Source organism: Stenella coeruleoalba (assembly GCF_951394435.1).
Source record: "Stenella coeruleoalba genome assembly, chromosome: 1".
Lineage (NCBI taxonomy): Eukaryota > Metazoa > Chordata > Mammalia > Artiodactyla > Delphinidae > Stenella > Stenella coeruleoalba.
In genome coordinates this window covers 1,414,049-1,438,567 of record NC_137169.1, presented here as the reverse complement: position 1 = coordinate 1,438,567, position 24,519 = coordinate 1,414,049, and the positions used below count along the sequence as shown (strand labels likewise).

General features: G+C 58.4%; 1 protein-coding gene across 1 annotated transcript; it reads left to right on the top strand.

Moving 5' to 3' along the window:
* Window positions 1-949: 949 nt before the first annotated feature.
* TTC34 (tetratricopeptide repeat domain 34) lies at window positions 950-23,188 on the top strand (the record flags this gene model as incomplete). Its single annotated transcript, XM_079940285.1, has 8 exons — window positions 950-1,758; window positions 9,923-10,769; window positions 12,173-12,398; window positions 13,585-13,789; window positions 14,678-14,844; window positions 18,658-18,932; window positions 19,714-19,924; window positions 22,661-23,188. Exons 1-8 carry the CDS (start codon window positions 978-980, stop codon window positions 23,186-23,188), a joined length of 3,240 nt encoding a protein of 1,079 aa, XP_079796411.1. The 5' UTR covers window positions 950-977.
* Between the last annotated feature and the right edge of the window lie 1,331 nt (window positions 23,189-24,519).

Here is a 24,519-nt window from a genome sequence, read left to right as displayed (position 1 = left end):
CCCTCCCCCCGGCCCACAGCAGGTGGGGTGGCTCGAGCCTTTCCCTTCCCCGCGCGCCCCGCACGGCCTCGGAGCACAGGCGAGTGTGAGCGCGTTCGCACATTGGGGGGCGCCTGTGTGTGCACATGCGTGTGAGCGCGTGCGTGTGTGTGCACACGCGTGTGTGTGTCTCAGTGTGTGTCGGAGAGCATACGCTGGGCGGGGGGCTTGTCTGCAGGCACTTTGGGATCCAGGAGAGGAAGGGCTATGAGCAATTCGTTCTTCAGGTCAGAAGGTTTGAGGACGGGGAGAGGCACGAGACAGGGCTGGTCCTGGAACTGACCTCAAGACCTGACCCTCCGGCCTGGGCCATCGTGGCTTCCCACTGCCACCCAAGAGCCGGCCAGGTGCCCCTCACCACCCCAGCACCCGCCGCCCCCCCGCATTGCCCCCGTGTGGGAGGTGGGCACGGCTGTGGTCCTGAGGTTGGGTGAACAATAGAAACTTAGAGCCCTGAGAAGGTGTTGAGAAGGCCTGTGTGAGCTGGATTGATGGGAGGGGGTCTGCCTTCCTGAGGGGCTCTGTGCAGGGAGGGGCAGCAGGTGGAGTGAGGGCCACCCAACTCCTCCCTGGGTGGATCCTCCGGGGTCAGATGTCCACAGAGGGCCCATTGCTGAGTGGGCCCGTTCTGCAGAAGAGGAAGCTGAGACCTAGAGGCAAAGAGCCGGCTGGGGGCCCGGCTTGGGGGGCGCCCCAGCCCCACGGAGACGCCTGCAAGGCGGGCACTGCCATGCCCCTTAACGGTTGAATTCACCCTGCCTTCACTCGGGGGCTCTGCGCTGACCCTGGGGTCTCCACGGGGAGGGGCAGGAAGCCTCTCTGGAGCAGGGCTGGGAGGCCGTAGGGCAGGTGGGCTGCCGGCCACCCACGCACTAACCACGCTCCCCCCTCCAGGTGCTGTGAGGACCGGACATGGGCCCATCTGAGGCGTGGGCGTGATGTCGGCCCAGGAGCTCGCAGCCTGCCTCTGCTGGCAGGGGGACCGGCACCTGGCCCAGGGGGAGACACCACTGGCCACCGCCTTCTACCTGGCTGCCTTCAGCTGCCACGCCCCCTCGGCCTTGCGGAGCGTCCGAGCTGCCCTGGCCGGGGCTCGGGGGCCCCCCGTGGTGGCCACGCTGGAGGCCTGGTGCCGAGGTGACAGCCAGATCCCGGCCATCCACTGGGACGGCATGGCGGTGGTCTCTCTGACGGGGACCCTGGCCCGCGCCTTCCTGGCCACGCTCTGCCCCGACCACCCAGCTGCAGCCCTGCACTCCCTGGCGGGCCTGCTGGCCCACGGGTACCACGGGGAGGTGGTGCAGCGCTGCGGGGCCCTGCTGGACGCTCACTCCCAGCAAAGTCTGGAGCTGCGGCTGACCCGTGCCCTGGCCTGGCTCCTGTCCAGGACACAGGTGGACGCCGGGGTGGCCGACTACCTCCAGGCCTTTGCAGCCAGCGCCGACCGGGTGGTGGCCTTCGTTCACACCCACCAGCAGCCCTACCTCCCCGCTGTGGTCAGCACCCTCCAGGACTACATCTCGGGATGCCAGGAGGCTGGGGACGGTGCCAGCCAGCAGGAGACCGACTGCCGGAGACTCCTGGCAGCCCTGGACCCTGTGGGCACCTGGAGCAACACCCCGTCGCCCGAAGCCCTGCTCCAAGGTGGCAGGTATGAGGACTGCCAGGCGGCCTGCAGCCGGGCCCTGGAGGCCGCCTCAGCGGGCAGCAGACCCCAAGGTAGGCGTGCCCTCCACACCCCCTAAGGGCCGGGGCAAAGGTTGCTCTCACCATCGCTTCACTGCATGGTTAAGTCCTGCTTATGGTGGGGGTGGGAGTTGTGCTGGTGCTGGGGACACCACAGTGACAAAACAGAAAGACCCCTGACCTTATGTAGCACCAAGAAAAGAAGCAAAACAAAATCTGTGCTTTGAAAAATGGACTGTGAGAGGTGCTGCTCTAGCCTCATGGTCAGGGAGGGCTTCTTGGAGGAGGTGTCGTTTGAGCTGAGACTGAAGGATTCCAGACAGCAGAAACAGAATGTGAGAAAGTACTTGGGGTTCCTTGCCACTGAGTGGAGCCAGAATAGCTGGCGGGGGGCGGCGATGGGGGCAGAGGGAGCCGGGAGATGCTAAAGACAGTAGCGGTGGCTAAGCGCTCCTGGCCTTGAAAGACTTTGGATTTTATCCTCAGGGCAGCAAGAAGCCATGGGAGGGTTTCAAACTGTGGAGTGAGGTGCTCTGATTTGCATTTTTAAAGTTTCCTCTGGCTGCTGTGCGCAGAATGTGCCACGGGGGCCAGACTGAGAACAGAACCTGCTGGAGGCTGGAGCACGGTCCAGGTCTGAGTTATCACTGAGACAGGAACGACAAGACTGTGGCCAGATGTAATGATGGGGAGAGGACGGGGGCATAAAGGAGGTTCAGCAATGATTTTAAGAGCTCGCCCTCAGCAGCTGGATTGCAGAGGCCGGGGAGGAGCGGACGGGAAAGGGGGCACCAGGGGCTGGAGACACCCCCAGTCTGAGATGCCGCTCCTGCCAGGCCCCTTCGCTGGGTCCGCCTTCACGGCGGGGGCGGGGGCAGTGGGGCGTGTGGTTGGGAGCGCGCCGGAGCTACACGCCCGGCTCCCTGCCGCCTCTCCACCTCCCCATGCGCAGGTGAAGGTGGTGGCCACGCCCACTTCTGAGGGTTGCTGTGCAGATTCAGCGAAATTGTGTATCAAGCCCTGAAAATGTTGTCACCCGCTAAGCGCTCCCCAAAAGTGTCCCTTGAGCCCCTCAAGTGGACGTGTCATTAGGCAGCTGGACACAGGAGCCAGCTCATGAGATGAGTGGGGGCTTGGTCTGAAAAAGGGGTTTGGGGATCATTCACACAAGGAAGGGATTTAAAGTCAAGGTCTAGATCGGGAGGGAGCTCGGGAGAGAGTGGGGCAGCCGGACACCTAGAGGTGGGGGCAGGGGCCTGCCATTCACTCAGTGGGCGGAGCCACTGTGCGGGTTTGATAGCATTTTCATTGCATCCGCACAGCACCCCTCGGAGGCGGGTGCGGGCACATCCCCACGTGCCCGTGGGGCCGCCAGGGGCGCACAGGGTGTTCACAGAAGCTGCAATTTGACCCCCGGGTGCTCCTAACTGCCCACCGCACTGCTCTCCACCAAAAGAGGACCCAGCAAAGGGGACAGGAGGACGGGAAGAAGGCGGAAGCTCAGGGGCCCGCAGGGCAGTGACGAGGGTGCTTGCAAGATAACGAGCTGCACCGCGCTCAGGGCTGCCTCAGCTGAGTCCACGCGGAGGGCGGGCCGCGTCTGTGTGTCCCGCGAGGCTGTTGGCGACCCCAGGGTGAGAGGGGGGCCAGACAGAACTGAAAACGGAGCGGGCCAATTTCTTTCTGGAAATATGCCAGACCAGATACGCTGAAACCCTCCTGCTATAAATTACCTAGAAACGCTCGAGTCACGAAGAGTCCTGAGTAGGAGGCCCTTGGTGCCCACAGCACAGACATGCAGCGGCCTGTGCGCTGGGGGCGCTCAGCACCCCCGGGGTGGAGGGCATCTTCCACTTCAATGGCCAGATAAGCCCCTGCAGAGACCCAGAATCCCCAAAGGGCTGCAGCCTGGAGGAGCAGTGTTCTAGAAAAACTCTGCTCCACCCCACCCCCGCCCCCAGAGACTGCAGGAAGCTTGTCTTCCTGCCTGGGCTCTGCAGCGACAGGCGAGCCTTCACTATGGATCGCTGCATTGATTAGGACAGAGTCACTTACGTCACTGGGAGTCACCTTATCATCCCCACCCACACTAGCATGGCTTACCGTGTGAACAAATAAATTCTCCTGTAACAAACTTTTTACAAATGTAGATTCCAATAACAAGTGCATTCGAATCTCGAGGTTACTTATCCAAAGTCCTTGGAAACATCGAACAAAACCTTCCATATTTGGGAATATGCTCAGCCCTTCTCGGTACGTGGACACACAAGGACACTCAGTGTATGAGGACAAGATACAGAACTCACGTCCGCCAGGGGCCTCAGTTCCCTGACTGCTTATCCTCTGAAAGTCCCCAGGGCAGCCGTCTCCAGTTCGTTCAAGGCTCCTCCTTAAGAGCTACTGGGGTAGGTGAGAGACAGAGCCATGGTTGCAGCTCCACCCAGCATGGAAGCAGAGTTCACTTGGCCTTGAGATTTGCTGGGACCAGCAGGAAATAGTGGAAGTGATGCCGTGTGGTTCTGGAGGCCAGCCTCCACCTCCATCCTCTTGCAACATTCCCAGTGCCCTGCAAGGAAGCTAACTAGTGAACCACGAGGGCACACACAGAGAGGGAGGCTCGGCCCACGGCCGACACCAGGGCCCCAGACATGTGAGTGAGGCCACCTTACCCCCTCCTGCCCAGTCGAGACACCAGGTGGCCTTAGCCACAGGAGTGATCCCCAGTGAGACCAACAGAAGGACTGCCAGCTCAGCCCAAACTGAAAGAGAACAGCAGACAAATAGAAATGGTTGTCGTTTTAAGTCACTAAGTTTTGTGGTAGCTTGTTACACAGCAATAGTAGCTGATACAACTGCATACTGAGTCAAAGCATTGCTTGTTGTTTTTTTTTTAATTTATTTTATTTATTTATTTTTGTCTGTGTTGGGTCTTTGCTGCGCGTGGGCTTTCTCTAGTTGTGGCGGGCAGGGGCTACTCTTGGTTACGGTGCACAGGCTTCTCATTGCGGTGGCTTCTCTCCTTGCGGATCACGGGCTCTAGGCGCGTGGGCTTCAGTAGTTGTGGCACACGGGCTTAGTTGCTCCACGGCACGTGGGATCTTCCCGGACCAGGGCTCGAACCCGTGTCCCCGGCATTGGCAGGCGGATTCTTAACCACTGTGCCACCAGGGAAGCCCAAAGCATTGGTTTTTGATGCATCCTTTAGCCAAAACTGAGTTGAATAATATAAGACTGATAGTTTTATGTTTCTGTAATAACGCAATTTACTACATTCATTAATGGAAGAAAGAAGAATATATTATCATTGCAATAAATTAGGGGAAAGTATTTTATAATATTTAACATCTCCAAAATGTAAACAACCAGGAATAGAAGAAAGCTTACTTAATTGCAAAAGATAAAATTTATCAAAACCAAAATACCACACTTAATGTGATAGTTCAGAACCAAGAACATGGCGGCTGCCCACTCCCCCATTTATCCATCATTGCTCTAGAGATGCTAGCCAAGGCAATGAGGGAAAAAAAATGTAAGACTAGAAAGGAAGAGATAAAGCAACCATTATTTCAGACTATATAATTAGCTATGTAGAAACCCCAACAGAAACAACAAGAATGTATTAGATATAGGAAGAGAATTTAACAGGAGATACAAAAAGTATTTATGTTTATAGACACCAGCAACAAATAGAAACTTTATGGGGTTTTTTGGTTTGTTTTTTTGTTTGTTTCTTTAGATTTTTTTTTTTTTACATCTTTATTGGAGTACAATTGCTTTACAATGGTGTGTTAGTTTCTGCTGTATAACAAAGTAAATCAGCTATACATATACCTACATCCCCATATCCCCTCCTTCTGCATCTCACTCCCACCCTCCCTATCCCACCCCTCTAGGTGGTCACAAAGCACCGAGCTGATCTCCCTGTGCTATGCGGCTGCTTCCCACTAGCTATCTGTTTTACGCTTGGTAGTGTATATATGTCCATGCCACTCTCTCACTTCGTCCCAGCTTACCCTTCCCCCTCCCCGTGTCCTCAAGTCCATTCTCTACGTCTGTGTCTTTATTCCTGTCCTGCCCCTAGGTTCTTCAGAATCTTTTTTTTTTAAGTTTCCATATGTATGTGTTAGCAAACTTTATGGTTTTAAAATACACCATTTGGGCTTCCCTGGTGGCGCTGTGGTTGAGAGTCCGCCTGCCGATGCAGGCAACGCGGGTTCGTGCCCCGGTCCGGGAGGATCCCACATGCCGCAGAGCGGCTGGGCCCTTGAGCCGTGGCCGCTGAGCCTGCGCGTCTGGAGCCTGTGCTCCGCAACGGGTGAGACCACAGCAGTGAGAGGCCCGTGTGCCGCAAAAAAAAAAAAAAAAAAAAAAAAAAAAAAATACACCATTTACTGTAGCAAAAGAAAATAATTTATTTCAATGAGTCATATGACTTAATGGAGAACACTATAAAATTTATTAAAAGAGAATAAATTATACGTATATAAGCAGAGAGATAGTCACTGTCCATTGATAGGAACACTTGATATTATAATAGAAGAGCAAAGGACCCATAATAGACAAGACAAAGAAGAATGAGCAGATGCAGAGCAGGAGGAGGAGGGGAGAGAGGGGGAGGGGGAGGGGGAGGAGGGGGAGGGGGAGAAGATGCAGAAGAAGGTGGTGGCATAAGGATTTTCTCTACCAGTTAATACAAAGCTATGATAATCAATACAGAGGATATTGACTTAAGGGATAGATAGACTAATAAAACCAATAAGAGAGGTTAGAAGTAGACCTGTATTTGTCTGGAGCTTAATATGTGAGAGTGCGCACTGCAAATCTATGGGGAAAAGAGGACCGTGTTATCCACTGCATGGTGCTGATGCTCTACCTCTAACCACGCGCAAAAACAAGTAAATTCCAGGTGAATCATGTTAATAGCTAAGTTTTCCAGTTTCTAAGAGAAAATATGAGAGAACATCTTAAGACTTCTGTGTACAGCTGGGCTTCTTAAGATACAAAAAAAGTGGAGGGGCTTCCCTGGTGGCGCAGTGGTTGAGAGTCCACCTGCCGATGCAGGAGACGCGGGTTCATGCCCCGGTCCGGGAAGATCCCACATGCCGCGGAGCGGCTGGGCCCATGAGCCGTGGCCGCGGGGCCTGCGCGTCCGGAGCCTGTGCTCCGCAACGGGAGAGGCCACAACAGTGAGAGGCCCGCGTACCGCAAAAAAAAAAAAGAGAGAGAACAAAAAAAGTGGAAACGGTAAAGCAAAATTTGATACATTTGATTAAATTGAAAATTTTAAACTTCTGTTTTGCCCATAACTATGGAAAATGAGAGGAGAATCCACAACAGAAGAAAATATTTGCAAAATATTCAGTGGGCAAAAGATGAGTACCCAGAGTATTTGAAGAATTCCTACATATCAATAAGGGAAAAAAAAAAATCCAGTACAAGAATTGGCAAATGCATTTCCCAAAAGAGAAAACACAGATGGCTAATAAACAACGTGCGGAAAATATTCAACATCATAGTAATGATACAAATGCAAATTAAAACAATGAGACACCACTTTCTACCCAGCAGATTGGCTAGAAAGGTTTTTTAAATAAATGAGCCTTACCAGCACTCAGGAAAATGAAAATTAGAACAACAGTGGGGTAGCATTATAGCATTTTATATTCCCCCACTGCCAGATTTTCAAAATGTTTAAATCTAACAATAAAAGATTCTGGCTTTCAATAACGGTGAAGTAGCTGGACTAAACTGTGTGTCCCACATATAATTATAAACTTGGGACAAAATATAAAATGCAAATAGTTGGCAACCGAACAGTGACCAAATGCAGGGAGAAGCTGGAGACGGGCCCCTAAAAGATGAAGACTGCACAGGTAAGCTTTGCAGGCTCGCAGCGTGTTGCCTCCTTAATCCGTGTTTTTTCCATGTAGGACAGAAAGTTGCCATTTTACTGGCTTGAGATATCACATGACAGAAGTTGGGGGTGAGAAACGTGACTGTAAAGTTAGAAGGCAAATCCTGAAAAAGAGAGAGCCACATTCAAGGGGGAAGGGTGGTAAGACCCCAAATCTGTGTGTGAAAGGCACTTAAATCCTCAGCTGACCACTGAACTATACACACATGGGAGAGACTGGGTGACCTAAGAAAGCAACAGCTGGAAGCTGCTGGAACTAATGGAGAGTTCAGCTGCTGTCCAATAAAGAAGGCAGAGAATCTGGAGTTTGATCCTAGCCAATTTAACTGCCTGCGGAAACAAAAATCAATTCTCTTCAGAGGAAGACAACTGAACGCAGAGTCTCTACAAAGAATCAACCAGATGTCTAGTGTACAATTTAAAAAATTACTAGGCATGCAAAGAGACAGGAAAATAAAAGGTGAGCCACAGTCAGGAGAAAAAGAAGTCAACAGAAACTGACCTCCAGATGATCCCAGGGCCGCAATTAGCAGACTAAGGACGTTAAAGGAACTGTTATAAATATATTCAAGGACTAAGGGAAAATATGGTCATAGTGAAGGAACAGTCGTGGCATCTCGGTAGATAGGTGGGAACTATAAAAAAAAAAGAACCAAATGGAGATTCCAGAATTGAAAAACACAACTGAAATGAAAAATTCAGAGCAGATTGGAGACAGCAGCAGAGCCAGTGAACTTGAGGTACAGTAGAAAGTACTCAATAGGAAGATCAGCAGGAAGGTGAGCAGAACCCTGGTGACCTATGAGACAATAGCTGGAAGTTTAACGTGTGCAACTGGAGTCTCAGAAACAGGGCAGAGAACACACTTCCATGTGGGTAAATAATAACCAGCCCCCCAGGCCCCGTGGGCTCTCCATCTGCTGCGACTCCCTAGGATCCATGAACTATTGCAAAAATCAGGGATACAGGTGTTTTCTTCAGGACTTAGTAAATGACGGGGAAGTCTCAAAGTTTCTTTAAATTTGGCCACCAGGAGTAGACTGGGTGACCTTGTTGTTGGTTGCTTGGTTGATCTCAGGGCGCGAGATGCTCCTTTTTGTTGGCTATGTGCTGTGTTGTGACACTTACCCACAATGGCAACAGGGCAGGGCAGCAGCAAGTTTGCTTCCATGCAGACGTGAAGGCTTTGCCCTCTCCTGTTTCAGTGTAAAGGATTATTACTGTTGGGGCTATTGAGTTAGGTTATAAGGAGAAGATCTGAAGGAGTCTGTGCAAAAGGCACTGAAGTGGAGGTTCAGTGCCCCAGCACTGTGACTCGCCGGGCCCTGAGAACTCCCCTCCCCAGCAGCACTTTCCTGACCTATAATGCTATAAGGGTGGGCACCCACGACCTTGAGCTCCTACCAGCACTGGGTTTTCTGCGATTCTTTCAACAGCACGCACCTGCCTGGCAGGGATGGGGTAGCCTGGCTTTCTTTACCAGTCAGAAAGCCCCCATTCACACAAGCCCCAATTCACATGTTTACGCTGCTCGGATACAAAGTATGGGGACGGTGGAGGTGAGGCCGCTGCTGATGGGAAAGCTCACTGAGTGACGCCACCCACCAGTCCTGGTTCCAGGCCTGGACACACATTAATCCGTTCAGTCCTCGCAGCCCTGTGAATGGAGACCATCCTCGTTCCCACTATAAAGCAGAAAAGGAAACTGAGGCACGGCAAGATGCAGTAAATCCCCACGTCCCCCGCTCGTTAAGCGGCGTTGGGCGCATCACCCCTCTTTCCGGAACCTGATGGGGTGATCTCATTTCAAAGACGTGGCCAGAGAAGCCAGGAAACAAAGATGCTGGCCCCTAAAACGTCACAGGCTCAGAACCTCAGCCCTGACCTGGGGGGCAGGGGTGGAGTGGGGTTGCTCTCAGAAGAGGGAACTCAGCCCTAAACTCCATCACTGCAAGTGCCAGGGGTGTTGTGACGAAATGCCCGGGGCTGCTGGGCTGGCTGTGAGCCCAAGTGGCGAGCAAGTGGCGAACCCAAGTGCTAGGTGAGCTGCTAGGGAGGCCCACCCTGGTTGCCCCCTTCTGAGCCTGCTCTGTCCCTGATGGGCTGAGGGCCTCGTGCCAGCACTCATCCTTCCGGTGCCATGTCCTGGGCTTCTGGGAGACTCAAGGGAATCGCCGTGGGAGGCGTCAGAAGGTCCCAGCACTGGAGGGCTGGGGTCTGCAGGTGGCTCCCCTGGAGGACGTGGCCCAACAGGCAGGACCAACACCTCTGTCCTCTCTCCAGGTGAGCGTCGGGCCACCCTGCTGGTCACCCGCGCTGCCGCGACCTTCCTCCTGGACAGCGGGGCCCAGGACCTCCTTCGGGACCTGCACGAGGCCTTCTCCGAGAGGCCCTCAGGAGCGCGGAGGCAGTTAGAGGCCGTGCTCTCGGCCGGGGACCGGGAGCGTCTGCGGGCGCAAGTGCAGGAGGCCGCGGACGTAGGCTTCGCGCGCTTCCAGGAGACCGTGCGGAGCCGCCCCGAGCTCCGCGAGGACTCGGGCCGCGAGCTGCTGGCCCCGGTGACCCGCGCGCTCCGGGTCCTGTGGCGCGTGGCACCGCCCGGGGCGCGCCTGGCACTGGGCACCCGGCTGGCCGAGTGCCTGCTGCTGCGGGGGGACGCGGTGGGCGCTCGGGCTCTGTGCGAGCGCTTGCTGCGGCCCTGCAGCGCCGGGGACCGTGCGCGGGACCGGGCCGGGGACCGCGCGCCCCTGCTGGCGCTGCGCGGCTTCTGCGCGCTGCACGCCGGCGACGCGGGGCGCGCCCAGGAGGACTTCCAGGCGGTGGTGGAGCTGGGGCCGCCGCACCCTGGTAGCTGCGTGCGAGCCCTGTGCGGCCGCGGGCTGCTGCGGGTGCTGGCGGGCAGTGCGTTTCTGGGCGCGCTGGACTATGTCACCGCCTGCCGCCTGCGGCCCGAGGAAGCTCTGCTTGTCACAAAGGCCTACGTGCCCTGGAACCAGCGGGGGCTGCTAATGACCGTGCTGCGGGAAGAGGGCCGCAGGATGCTGCAGCGGAGGCCGGAGCCGGGATCCGAGAGCGGGCCAGGCCGCAGGAGCAAGGCTGCGGAGACCGACAGCCGCGCTGCGCAGGAAGGGTAAAAACTAGCCCCGTGCACGCCCGGGGCTGCCGCTTCATTCTGGTCTCCTCCAAGTTAGTCGCGGTGTGTTTCCCACTACTTTACAGTAAACTGAGGCAGGGAGCTGCCAGGTGATTTCCTTAGATTTAGCGCCGGGGCCCGGATCTTAGGACCCTCGGTCCCAAAGGGCAGGATGCATTATGGACTTAGTTGTCAAAGAAGATTAGAAACGCAAAAACGGGAATGAAGAAATAGAACTTACCTGTCATCCCACTGTTACATTTCCTTGTTGTTCCTCCTTGTGCGTATGGAGTCCACTAAACTGAATTTGTGCTCTGTGTGCAAATACGTCCCACCTGTTCTGCTCCCTAGATCATGAACACTTCTTTGGTCCCTAGATACGTTTCTTGGGCAGCCCCATAGCTCATCCTGTGAACGTGCCATCAAGCCTTCGGGCTCCAGGGCGTCTGCTCTTAGTTATAACGCATCCCGGGTAATCTCCAGCCTGTGCAGTGTTCTGTGCTACGGATGGAGACAGAGGTGGAGCTCCTGGGTCAGAGAACACAGCCCCCGCGAGGCCCTTGACTTTGGAGCTGCCCAGCTGCCCATCAGTCCACACGCTCCAGCCCTCACGCTCCTTTCGCAAAATTCTTTGCCAGCCCAGTGGGTGAACCTGCAGCTGTTTTGACTTGCATTTCTCTGGTAGCTGGGAGGTGGCAGGAAGGTGTTTTAGCAAAGCTAAAAGCACTGAGCTGAGGGGCCCCTGGGGGGGGGCATGTTTGACGTCAGCCCCCTCGCCCCTACACGCACGCACAGGCACGCACGCACGCACAGGCACGCACGCACGCGCGCACGCACGCACGCAGGCTTCCTCAGCCCCCTAGTTCCTTAATTTGCATTGCTTTGATGTGATGCTGAGGAGGAACTTTCTTGTAAGAGATTTGGGGCCCTTTATATCTTTTCTCTCTGGGAACTGTCAAATTTGAGGCTCCGGCCCCTTCTCCCAGTGGGAGCTCCTTCTCATTTCCAAGAGGGCACCCTGGGTGTTAACCAGCTCTGCCTACAGCACCCCTGAGCCGTGCAAGGCCACTTTTATCCTGTTTTTACAGAAAAGAAAGCTAAGGCAGGGTTGGCTGGGAGTCAGCATACAGCCTCGATTTCTCATCTGTAAAATGCCCGCTCTACGGGGTGGGGGAGAATGGGGGGGGTGAGGGCCAAGGGCTGTATGTCGGAAAGGGCAGCCGTGCGCTCTGGGGATGGCACGAGGGCCCTTCCAGCAGGAACCTGGTCTCTGAGGCCCAGCGGGAGGGGCGCTGCCTGGACCAGGTGCAGGGATAGGATTTGCCTGCAGCCTGCCTCCCTGGGCAGGTGAGAGGGGTGTAGCACAGGGGTCAGCCCTCTCCCAGCTGCTCTCTCCACAGGGACGCCCGTGGCGTGTTCCAGCTGGCCATGCTCCTGATGGAGCTGGACACGGAGGATGAGGCTTCGCGCCTCCTGGCGGCCGATGCCCTGTACCGCCTGGGCCGCCTGGACGACGCCCACAAGGCCCTGCTGGTGGCCCTCTCCCGAAGGCCTCAGGCAGCCCCTGTGCTGGTGCGGTTGGCCCTGCTGCAGCTCCGGAGGGGCTTCTCCTATGATGCCAGCCAGGTGAGGGGGCCCCGGTGGGCCACAGCAGGACAGATGGAAACAGGGCACAGCTCTGTGGAGGGCGCCAGGCCTCCACCGGCCCTCGCTCAACACCCTGCAGCCCTGCAGCCCAGAATTGAGAACAGGCAAAGCTTGTCCCAGCCCCGGTTCTGCCACCTCCAGCAGGTGCCTCACCTCTCTGACCCTCAGTCTCCCCATCTGTGCCCTGATGTTCCAGGTTCTCATGAGAATTAGCTGCAGCAGGTACCCCAGGGCCCAGCAGGTCTCCAGCGTGCAGTGGCGCTCTGTTATTTGCTTTTCGTGTGTTGTGAAGAAAAAGGGCCATGAGTTGAGTGTAAGCAGAGCTTAGTCCCAAGTAAACTAGGCTTGGAGGTAGCCCTGTCCCGGGGAGGGGCAAGAGCAGAGGAGCCCCAGGCCCTCAAGCCCTGCTTGCCTCCCCTCCCTCAGGTGTTATGAGGGCTTCCTGTTGGAACGCGGCAGAAGATTATGTTCCAGGGGCAGATCCAGGCTTTGGGGCAGGGCTGTGGGGCCTGTCGGCTTCCCTCTTCCGCTCTGGCCTGGTTTGGGTTCTGGTCTCCCTGAGCTGGGCCATAGGGGTGGGAGGGAAGGATGGTCTGGGACCGGTGTCCACACAGGTGCAGCCAGCAGGGGCAGCATCGGGCAGGCCTCTGTGAAGTTATGTCTCCCCGAGGGTCTCGCTCCTCCCAGAGCAGGGATTGATTCCAGGGCTTCTGCTCTGCACCTTCTGAAGGACTCCCTGGGCCCTCTGTCACTTTACGACTTGAAAGCCCCCTTTCCCCACACTTCTCAGACCTGTGTCGCATGGGCCCGTGAGGCAAGGCGAGGTCCCCATGTCACCGAGAAGGAGGCACGGCTCAGGGACACTGGGGCCGCCACCCCCCCCGCCCCAGCTCCTGACACTCAGCAGAGGAGCAGCCCAGAGCGGGGCCCACACCTCCCGACCCAGTTTTCCCTGTGCTCAGCTCGGGCAACCTGCAGTCCCTGCCCCATGAGCCACGCCCCACGAGCCACGCCCCCCACAAGCCACGCCCCCACGAGACACACCCCCACAAGCCACGCCCTTGCGGGCTGCATCCCTGAGCCACACCCCTGCACGGAGGATGGGGGTGGACTGGTCCAGCCTGGGGCACAGGGAGGACCAGTGGTGACGCCCCTGCGCCTGCAGCTGGTGAAGAAGGTGGTCCAGTCTGGAGACACAGCCTGCCTCCAGCCCACCCTGGACGTCTTCCGCCATGAGGACCGCCAGCTGCTGCAGGGCCACTGCCACGCGAGGGCCCTGGCCATCCTGCAGACACAACCAGGCGGCGCCGAGGGCAGAGCCCACACCAGGGAGGCCATCGCCTACCTCTCTCTGGCCATCTTTGCTGCAGGTAGGAGCCGCCCTCGTTCCTCGTTCCTCCGGGGCCCCCACCCCGTGCCAGGTGCCCAGGGGCAAGGGGCGCCTCTGCCATGCGGGGGAGGGGTGTGGTCAGGCACCAGGGAGTCTGAGCACGTGCTTGGCTCAGGGGCGTGGCGTGCTCCCGGCCGCTCACTGCAGCAAGCGCGCTAACGCCTAGGAGAGGCCCGACCAGCTGGGAGCTGAGCTGGGACCTGAGCTGGGACCCTCTCCTGAATCCTGGGCCACCATTGCGCACACCCAGGGCCCCGAGGGTGGGAGGGCCAGACTCAGCCGAGGCCCTTCTCCCAGCTCAACCCTCTCCCTCCATCCGTGGGGGATGAGGGCCCCAGCCCCCGAAGCCCTTCTTAGGAATAGCGGGGGCAGCTCCGTGTGTGTGCGCCTGGTCTCCCCGCTCGCCCAGCCCACCCACCACGCCCCGCCCTAGGCACAGGAGGGTCAAAGAGTTGGGCCTTCTCAGCCTGGCACCTTCACGGCTGCAGCCATTCTGTGGCCTGCCCCGTGGACCCTTCCCCCCACCCCCACCCCTCTCCTGGCCTCACTTCAGATGCAGCTGCAGTGCCCCCACCTCTCAGAAGCCCCCTCGGACTGTCCACCAACCCTCCCAGATGCCACCCCTCCTGGCTGAGCTCCCCGTGTCCCTCAGCCAGGGCCCGTGGATCAGTCCAGACTGCTGTTCCCTGGTGTGTTGTGGTGCCCAGCAATCTGTGAGCTCCCTAGGTGACCCCAAAGCCACTGCACCCCCTCCCGCTGCCCCTTGGAGCACCAGGGCAGGTGCAGTAACTCCTGGAAGAGGGCAGACACACTGAACCCGGCCGTGCCCACCGAGGTCACATCTTGACGCCACACCCCCTTCCTCCAGGGAGTCAGGCAAGTGAGTCCCTGCTCGCCCGCGCCCGCTGTTACGGGTCCCTGGGCCAGAAGAAGACGGCCATGTTCGACGTTACCTCCGTGCTAAGGGCTGAGCCGAGGAACGTGCAGGCGCTGTGCGGACGGGCGCTCTTGCACCTGGCCCTGGACCAGCAGAAGGTACGGGCCCACCCTCCCCACCTGGGGCTGGGCAAGTGGGGGTGCCCAGGGTAGGCGCTGCCCTCCTTCTCAGCCCCCCAGAGAGAGGAAGCAGGGCCAGGCCATCTGAGCGTCAGTCATCAAACCCCCGCCGGTACCGGGGCTCACGGGAGCCTCACCATCACATCCCCGGTTTGGGGGAGTCTTTCCCTTCCGTCTGCAGAGTCCCCGTGCCCCCCCCCCGCTTCAGTCGGCGTGGATTGATGTGCAAAGCCTCAGGAGTACTAGGGGGCCCCCCACCTTACAGTAATGAGACCTCCGCTGCCCCCTGGGTGCCACTCTGAGCTGTCTACACAGGGCCTGCGGATTTGGGTGGCCAGCGTGCAGGGGCAGGGGTGGGAGGCGGTCCATTGCAGGCCCAGGGCAGGCACCTTCCAAAGGGAAGGCGTGCAGCCACAAACCAGCAGCCCTGGACAAGGCCACTCTGCAGCCAAGGGCGATGTCGTTGGTGAATAACTGAAACCGATTGTCTGCCCTGATGCTTCGCTGGGCCAAAGTACAGCCCGGAGGTGTCCTCCCTGCCAGGTTTCTGAATTTCTTAAGGGTTGGGATCTTAGGAGACAAGGAAAAATGATCCAAGATGCCACTGGGATGACGGCATCTCAAGATGGTGTTTCTGCCGGTCAGGGTGTCTGTGTTTCCCCCAAGGGCACTGGCAGCCTGATTTCTGTTCCAGCTGGGCACACGCCTGTGCTTGGGAGCCCAACCCTATGCAGGCCCCTTCCCGTGCTGGGAAAGCACCTGTAGTTCTCAGGGACAAGCCCATTAAACAGAGATGGGATTCGGCCAGGAGGGCCCTACTGCAGGAGGCGGACCCCTTGGAAGCCCACCCCTGGGTGATCTCGACATGCCAGCAACTCCTCCGAGAGATGCCTCAGAAACAGCCCTCCCGCCGCTCTGTCCAGGGCAGCAGGGCACGTGGCAGGGAAAGTCAGCCTGTGAGTCAGGATGAGGGAGCAGGGGCACCCCACATCGTCACACCCATGAACTTCCTCCTCCTGGAGATGGGCTGAGGCCAAGCACCGCATACCCTCTGGCCCTTCACCAAGAGAGGAGCTCTGAGCCAGCCCGCCGGGTCCAGGATCCAGAGCCCTGCTCCCCCGCCTCTGACTTTCTGAGCAGGCCCTGCAACACCTCTGAGCCTTGTTTCAACATCAGTAAAATAAGGGGGGGAGCAGTGCTTGTTCAAGGCCATCCATGCTCAGCCTTGAGGGGGCTGCTTATTCAGTGCTGTCAGATGCTCAGCGTGGTGCCTGGTCCCCAGTGAGGGCTCCATATGTGGCAGCTGGAATCCCCATGAGTCAGCACAGAACTGGACTTTCCAAGCTGATCAGGTGTCCCACTGGCCAGCACCAGGGTCACGTAGGGCCCCGGTCATAGTGTAGGAAGGATCAGAGAGGACCGTCTTCCCATCCACCCATCTAAGGGCTCTGTCTCTCCAAGACCTTCATCCCCCACACACCTGCTCCAGGAGAACCCCATCGCTGGACTTTAAAAGTATCTAGGCACACTTCCAGTGCTGGCTAGGAGAGGGTAACTGGTGTTGGGCTGCTGAAAACAAAATATCTGGAGAAAATACATGACAACCGTCTTCAGGCCCTGAGCAACAGGCAGTGGAGAACTGCCATCCCGGAGGAAAGGGGAACCACACCAGGGGAGTCCAAGGGGAGCCCCACGATAACCTTTCTTCCTGGGGAGGCTTTCCCGTTAATGCACGAGGAGGTGGGGCAGTCAGCTTGCTGAGCTGAGGAGGCAGAGACTGGGGTTCCAGGCTGCTGCAGTCGCTGGGATTTGCAAGGAAGGGCGATGGAGAACATGGGGCTGTGCAGAGAAGTCTTCATGGGATTCCAAGTGGTTCTTGTCTGAGTCTGGGCTGCACATGCAGGGGCCCAGCAGAGCTCACCCGTGGCAGGAGATGTTGGAATTCTGACCCTGCCAGAGCAGAGACCTTTCTGGACACCTTGGGCGCTTAGCTGAGACCACACCCTAAATAAAGGTCATATCTTAGGACTAAGTTCAAAACTGAAATGGACCTGCCCTCACAAGGAACAAAACCAAGTCCAGCAGAACCAAAATGACCCACCAGCATAAAACACAACCTCCTTTATGAGAGGGTGACATAGTGCAGACTCTCTACAATGTACCATCCACAATGTCCAGCCCCAAATCAAAAACTGCTAGACACACAGAGAGCCGGGAAATGCGGCCAACAGTAAGGAAACTAAGTACTCAATAGAAACAGATGTTCGTCTGGAACAGCCACCTCAAGATGGTTCAGATGCTGGAATTAGCATACAAGGATGCTAAAACAGTGATTGTAAACATGTGAAGAACTTCAAGGAAAATGTTTTCATAATGAGTGAACAGATGGGGAATCCTAGCAGAGAAATGGAGACTATAGAGAAGAATCAAGTGGAAATTCTGGAGCTGAAAAGTATATCTAAAATTTTTTAAATTTACCAGATGCGCTTAACAGCTGGTTGGAAATTGCCAAAGAAACGGTTAGTAAAATTGAGGATGGACCAACACAAATCATCCTGTCTGAAGAACAGAGAGGAAAAGGACTTTTTCCAATGAAGAGAGCTTCAGTGACCTCTGGGATGATTCCAAGCAGTCCAGTATACGTATAACTATAGTCCCAGAGGAGAAATAATGGGGCAAAAATATATGCATGTGTGTATATATGTATATGATGTATATGTGTATGCATATGTATTTGAAGAAATAATGGCAGAAAATTTTCCAAGAAGCTCAACAAATCCCAAGACGATAAACACAAAAAGAACCACACCTAGGCACACCTTGATCAAATTTCTGAAAACAAAAGATAAAGAGAACATATTCAAGGCAGCCAGTGGGAAAAAGAAACATTACATACAGCAGTATGAAAAGATGACTGACTTGTCATAGAAACGATGGAAGCCAGAAGACGATGGAATGGTGTCTTTAAAGATACATATTTTGGGGACTTCCCCAGCAGTCCAGGGGTTAAGACTCCACGCTTCCACTGCAGGAGGCACGGGTTTGATCCCTGGTCAGGGAATTAAGATCCCACATGCCATACAGCAGGGCCAAAAAATAAAGGTACATGTTGTCAGCTTATAGGACAACTGCCAACAACTGTTAGAGGCAGAGTTAAAAGGCCAATGGAGGAACTCAAATGAAATACTAAAACTATTCAGTTAACCCAAAAGAAGGCAGAAAGGGAGGAAAAAGAAAACAAAACAAAAGACCATCCAATAGGAGGTCTAGAAAACCAATAGGAGTGTGGACCTGAAGATGACTCCATGGCTTCCGACTGTTGGCCAGGTCAGAGGTCAGATGCAAATGGCTCACCAGGGTCAAGTCTCTCCTAAAGGGGCCCAGCCTCCCCCCTGGCCTTGTGTGCTTCCACAGCACAGTCAGGGCCTCTAGACTCCTCCCCCGCCACTCCAAGCTGCACACTCAGCCCCTGGCCCGTGGCCCTTCTGGTACCAGCCCAAGCCCACCTCTGTGCCATAGCGGGTTCTTTATCAGTGTGGCTCTTCTGGGGTTCCAGACCGTTTCCCCCGTCCAGAGCTCTGATACGCTGGCCTCAGTTTCACCACGGCCTCCGTGACTGCTCACCATATGGGCCCTCACGTTGGCTGACCCCCATTCCTACCCCATGCTGGGAGGGCAGGAGCTGGGCCCTCTGCCCATTCTGGTGGCGCCAACACCCGGCATCAGGAGGAACACGACAGATACCCAGCTGGGGCCACTTCTGCCACCCACCCTGGCCTCCTCCCCTTGCAGGAGGCTGTGGACGACATCCTGTCGGCTCTGAGGCTCAGCCCAAGAACGGCGGTCCCTGAGATCCGCTCTCTGAAGCCAGAGGTCCAGGCCCTCATCACGCAGGGCCTCTCATCCCGCTGCCGGGCCCTGTTGATCCAGCTGCCGGGCACAGGGGCCCGCCTGAGCAGCGAGGACACACAGAGCCTCCTGGCCGCGGGGGAAGCACTGATCGAGATCGATGCCGCGCAGCCCAGCTGGCACATCCTCCTGGCAGACGTGCTGGCTGCAGCGGGTATGTGTCAGCCCAGACACGCAGAACATGGGCGTCTGTCCCTGTTCCTCCCACCCCTGGATCCTTTTCTTTAAAATGGGAGAAAGAGACTCAGGACTCTGGGTTGTAAGGTCCCTTCCAGCCTGAATCCCAGGACCTGGTCCCCGTATGGGTCCTCCGTGTGGCTTTACCCACCAGGAGGTGAGACAAAGGAGTGATTTGGGGTTTCGTAAAAGGCTCAGATGCTCAGGCCTCCTCATTAACTCATGCGTGTATTCAGCAGATGTTTACTGAGTGCCCTGCTCTAGGTGAGATTGTCTTAGGCCCACATGTGTCGGTCTTCCCTGCAAAACCTCGAAAATATTCCAGCATTAATTTGAAAGGGAGACCTCTCTGCAGCCTGCGTTTCACAGGCCTGTCATCGTCACTTGCAAGCCTGTGAGATGCCCCCACCAAGGCCTTCAGGGCCTCCGGGGCTGCTCTAATCCCATGCAGCCCTGCTCAGGAGAGAAAGCAGGTCCTTGCAGTGACCATGGTGAGGGGGCTCAGAGTCCTGTTACTCCACCTGGGGGTCGAAGAGTGTAGTGACTGCCCCCAAGTGGAGGGGCTGGGTCATCAGGTGAGTCCGTGTGAGCGACATGGTGTCACCGTGCCCCTCTGCTCCCTGCTCCTTCCTTCTGGTGCTGAGCCCCTCCATCAGCCAGCCACTCCCAGAGCCAGCACCAAGAAAGGCTGAACTGGGCTTCCCAGTGGCCCCCCTGCCCCAGCTCCACCCTGACTGTCCTTCCCCAATCCCTGACAGGCAGCTTTGAGAAGGCCGGCGCCCGCCTGCAAAAAGTCCTGCACCTGGCCCCTGCATCAGAGGCGGCCCGGGCCCGGCGTGGCCTGCTCCGGCTCAAGAAGGGTGATGTGCCGGCCGCCACACAGGACCTGCAGCGTCTGGCAGAGACAGACGCCCAGGACCTCGGCTTCCTGCTGCATCTCCTGGAGGCCTCGGAGAGGCAGAGCCTCACCCAGGTGGGCACAGCATCCCACGGAGGCCCCAGCCCAGCCCCTCTCCAGCACCTCGGGTGGGAGACCCCCAGGCCCGGGGCTCCGGGTATGCTAACTCCCCGTGCGCCTGATCGCACTTGGACATGGGGGGGGATGGAGGTTCAAGCGGGAGGCACCCAGATCTGGCCAGCTCAAGCCCTGACACCCCCAGAGACCTCAGGGCTTCTTTACATGAGGCGTACAAGCCACAGCTGACTCGGGGTCTGGGAGAGGGAGGGGGCCCCATCCTCAGAGCCAGACTGAGCCAGGCAGGAACACCTGGCCCTCGTTGAAGCCCACCCCAGCCCCAAGGTCAGGCCAGGATAGGTGTGTCCCTCCCCGTGAGCACGTGGGTGGCGGGCCAGCTCCTGCCCCTCACGAGCTGAGAGGGACCCTGAAGGGATGTTGGGCTGCGGCTGCTGCCTCCTTGGGTGGGTGATTGTTCCACTGCTCATCTGACAAGAGCAAAGAGCACCTTCCCCCAGGCCTTGGGTGGAGCCACTGCCCGCACTGTGGCCCTGGCAACTTAGTGGGCTGGGGGGGGGGGGGGACTGTTTCGGGGGAGGGGGAGTTCACTTCAGAGAGTGAAAGTGTATGGAAGACCCTGAGACAGGGCAGTGGGGGTGCGAGGCGGCCCTGGAGGTGAGACCACGGTGGCGACAGGTAGGCCAAGGCAAAAGCCCGGAGGCAGGAAAGATCTCAGTGTTCAGGAAACAGGTGGGCAAAATGCAGCTGGTGTGGGAGTGCAGGAGGAGGGGCTTGGGAGGGGGCAGAGGGAAGGGTGTCCTCCATCCTGGTCTGGCCACCTTATTCCCTTCACTTGCTGGAGGCAGGAGCAGGAGAGGCAGGGCTTTGGAGGGGGTGGGCGGTGAAGGGACCAGCAGGTTGGAGTGGGGCGGGGCCAAAAGCATCAGCCGGTGAATCAAAGCCCTGCGCGGCCAGGGCACGTGCTTCACCTCCTTATGCTTCCGTGGGCTCTATCACTCAGGGTCCTTCAGGAAAACGAAAACCCCACTAGGTGTGTCAACGAGGGGGTCAGTAGGGGAGTTGGCTAAAATGAGCGTTAGGGACGGAAGGAGTGAAGCGAGCAATAGGTCATGCAGGGGGGGACAGCCCTCATAGGGCTGAGGGGGCCAAGAAGCGTGTTAACAAGGGCCTAGAACTCAGAGGAGCGGCCGCGGAGCCCGGGGATGTCGGAGGAGGGGGCCTGGCTGGGGTCTCAGAGCCTTGAGGCGGGGGAAGGGGGGGCTCTAAGCTGGGAGCGGGGACCTAGGTGAGCGTCTCTCGGTTCACAAGGCGGGGCTGGGCAGGGCTCTGTCTCTGAGTTGAAACGATGGCCTGGGCCCGGAGGAGAGCACTAGGCAGGGCCGCCTGGAGCCCAGATTCGGTGCCGCGACAATTCGCTCCACGTTGGCCGTGGCCGGGCGACGAGGGCCGACCCGGAAGTGAGACGGAAATAGTGGCGCCCCGTTTCCGGCGATAGTACGGCTGCACGGCCGGTGGCGCCGCACTTTTCCCCAACTCCGGGAGGACCACGCAGAGCCCGTGGGGAGGGCGCTGCACGGAAAGGATGGGTCGCCGGTCCGCGTCGCACAGCAGGGCCGAACTGGCTCCAGCCCGGGCTCCGGCCTCCCGCCAGCCTGTGTGCACGGTCGGGCTGGTGGGAAGACAGGACCATGCGTTCAGCCCGCCGGGTGCTGGGTGCCCTGTGCTCTCCTGGGGACAGGCGGGGATCGGGGCGTTGCTAGTACCTGGCTGCATGGAAGAGGGAGGGTCTGGAATGTGCCCGTTCAGTCCGTGGGGGGCCACTGTGGGCTCTTGGCAGCAGGAGGAGACGAATGAGGCCAGCGGATTTATCCGGGCCAGTTCGGCGGAAGAGATGAGGCATTTTGGCAGGTTTGCGGAGTGGGCTTCAGTCACACGCAGAAAAGGAGAGTGAGCCTGGGGGCCAGAGGAGAGGCATCGGCCCTCAGGGCTGCGCCATCCAGACGGGGGCAGCGCCATCCAGACGGGGGCAGCAGGGGACTCAATCCAGCAGTCCCCAGGGAGAGAAGTGCTAGGGCGGACAGCGCCCTCTGATCTCTGGCCTGGCCCTGCGGCATCCAGCGAGGCCGAGGCTGAGTCCACCACAGCCCTCCTGGACGCGCCGCTCTGCCCGTCCCTGAGGAGCAAACGCAACCCCAGCCCCTGGGTCATGCTGGCAGGCGCTGGCAGTGCAGGGGCGCCCGGAGAGTGTCTCCCTGGCCTTGACTCTGGCTCCACAGGGCCTGCGGGAGCAGCTCGTTGGTTAGCAAAGTGAGAAGCACAGAAGCACAAAGCAGACCCTGCTTTTCTGACCCGGGGCGCAGGGGGAGGCCCAAGGAGCAGGCTCAGCGGAGGCGGTGTTTGCTTCTGTCCTTGGGGCCAGGGCGGCCTCGGTGGGTGGGCAGGGCGGGAGGCTGGGAAGGGGAGGGGAAGGAGGAGGTCACCCCGGTAAGAGAAGCTGGGCCCGCAGGTGGGGCAGTAGGGCTGTGAGGAGGGGGAGGACGCCTTCTGAGCAGGGTCTGCCTAGGGAGAGCTTGCAGGGTGGAGGGATTGCAGCGGGTGCCTCCACGCTGTGCCTCCACCCCTTCCAGAGGGAGCGGGCAGCTTCTGCCTGGGGAACAAGCAGCGGCCAGCCCGTGAGGGGCCTTCAGTGTTCTGGGTTGACCTGACCTTCCTCCCTCCATCCTCTATGTGCAGGCCGCAGCCCAGGAAGCTGACACCCTCATGAACTCAGGGCAACCCGGCCAGGCGCTGGGCTACTGCTCACTGGCCGTCCTGGCAGGCGGCGGTAGCGCCTGTCACCTGCGCCGGCGGGCTGCCTGCCTAGCCGAGCTACGGGAGTTTGGCCGGGCACTCAGGGACCTGGACCACGTGCTCCGAGAGGGTTCAGGGGACGGTGACCTCCAGGCACGGGCGGAGGACTTCTGCTCCCAGGGCCGCCTGCTTCTGAGCCTGGGGGACGAGGCCGGGGCCGCCGGGGCCTTTACCCAGGCCCTCAGGCTGGCGCCCGCCCTAGCCCAGAACAACCTGTGGCAGCAGCCAGGCCGGGCCCCCACTGCCCACGCGCTCCTGTGCAGGGCGCAACGCTGCCTGGACGAGCAGCGCTACACAGAGGCCTGGACGGCAGCCGAGGGCGGCCTCCTGGTGGACCCGGAGCACAGCGGCCTGAAGAGACTGAAGGCGAGAATCCGGAGGGAGGCAGCCTCGGGCTGCCGGCTCCACTGAGCCAGCGCTCCCCAGGCCCAGCCGTGGGGCCCCCCTGTCGTTAGCATTTCTCGTCCGGACCCTGGGGTGCACCCCGCCCCCAGATCGGGGAGGTGCTCACCCACCCTCCCCCTCCTCCCAGTCCTGGGGTGGGCTGGTGACACCCAGCCTCGGGAAGCAGAGCAGAGAGCTCCCCACTTGCCTGAGTCACCATCCCAGGAGGCTCAGACACCCTCCTCTCAACAGCAGCCTGGTCCCCAAAGCTGCGGCCCTCTTGGCCCACACGTGGGGCTCGGGCCTCAGAGAGCAGCCCCAGTCCTGTCTCTGGCTTGGGACCTGCAGGGTGGACAGGGTTCAGGCCGGCCCCTCATGGCCCTGGGGAGACGGTGCCAGCCCAGGAAGCCCTTCTCCCGGTGTGAAGCAGCCCTTGACCCTGGCCTGACGTTCGGGCCAGCCTCCTGCAGGGCCTGGGCCCCCTCAAGGACAAAACTGCCAAGCTGGGCCCCAAACCCACGCTTTCATCAAAGGTATTCTCCAGGGAACCCAGTGCCTCGTCCCCCACCTGCCGTGCAGAGCCCTCCGCCCCCCCGAGGGGCCCCTGATGAGCAGAGCAGCCAGGCGTCTACTCGGCAGGTCTCCGGCAAAGCTGCCTGATGTCAAGGCGCTTCCTACGTGATTAAACTGAGCCACCCCCGCTCACCAGTCTGCTTGGAAAACCTTCTCTCCTGGCGGGAGCGGAGAAGCCCACCCTTCTCCCATCACTGGGGTTTCAAAGAAGCCAGGTCCGAGTTACGCAGTTTTTCTCTCCTGTTCCCGAACGCAACTGCTGGACGGGCCATCGGGTAAAGCCGGGGGCCATGGGGTGCGTTCGCCCCTGCTGTCCTGCCCCCAAGACGTCCTGCCCTCATCCGTCCCCTCAAGGCCAGAGATCCCCGCGCTGAGCCTGCAGGTGCCCGACTCACCACAGCTCTCCAGGACCTGATGCTCTTTGCGGAGCCCCCGACGTGCCTCCCACCCCCAGCTGCTCACTGCTGAGCTGGAGGCTGAGAAGCTGGGCCTGGATGTGTCCCAACAGAAGGCACAGAGGGCAGCCCTCTCCCTGCAGCCTGGCCGCCTGGCCTCATCGCCTGCCCCTGCTGGGCACCAGGACTGCTCACAAGTGGGCCTCTCAGCCCGCGGCTTCCTCTCCCGCCTCCTCCAGGGCAGAAGCTGGGAAGGTGGCGCTAACTGCTGTCAAGCCCCTCACCACCAAGCGCATCTCCCAGAAGCTTTTCACGTGTGTTGCTGCTTCCTTTTTCTCACTGGAGGCTGAAGTAAGCTCGTCCTGTTCTGAAAGCTGAGGCTGGAAAGGT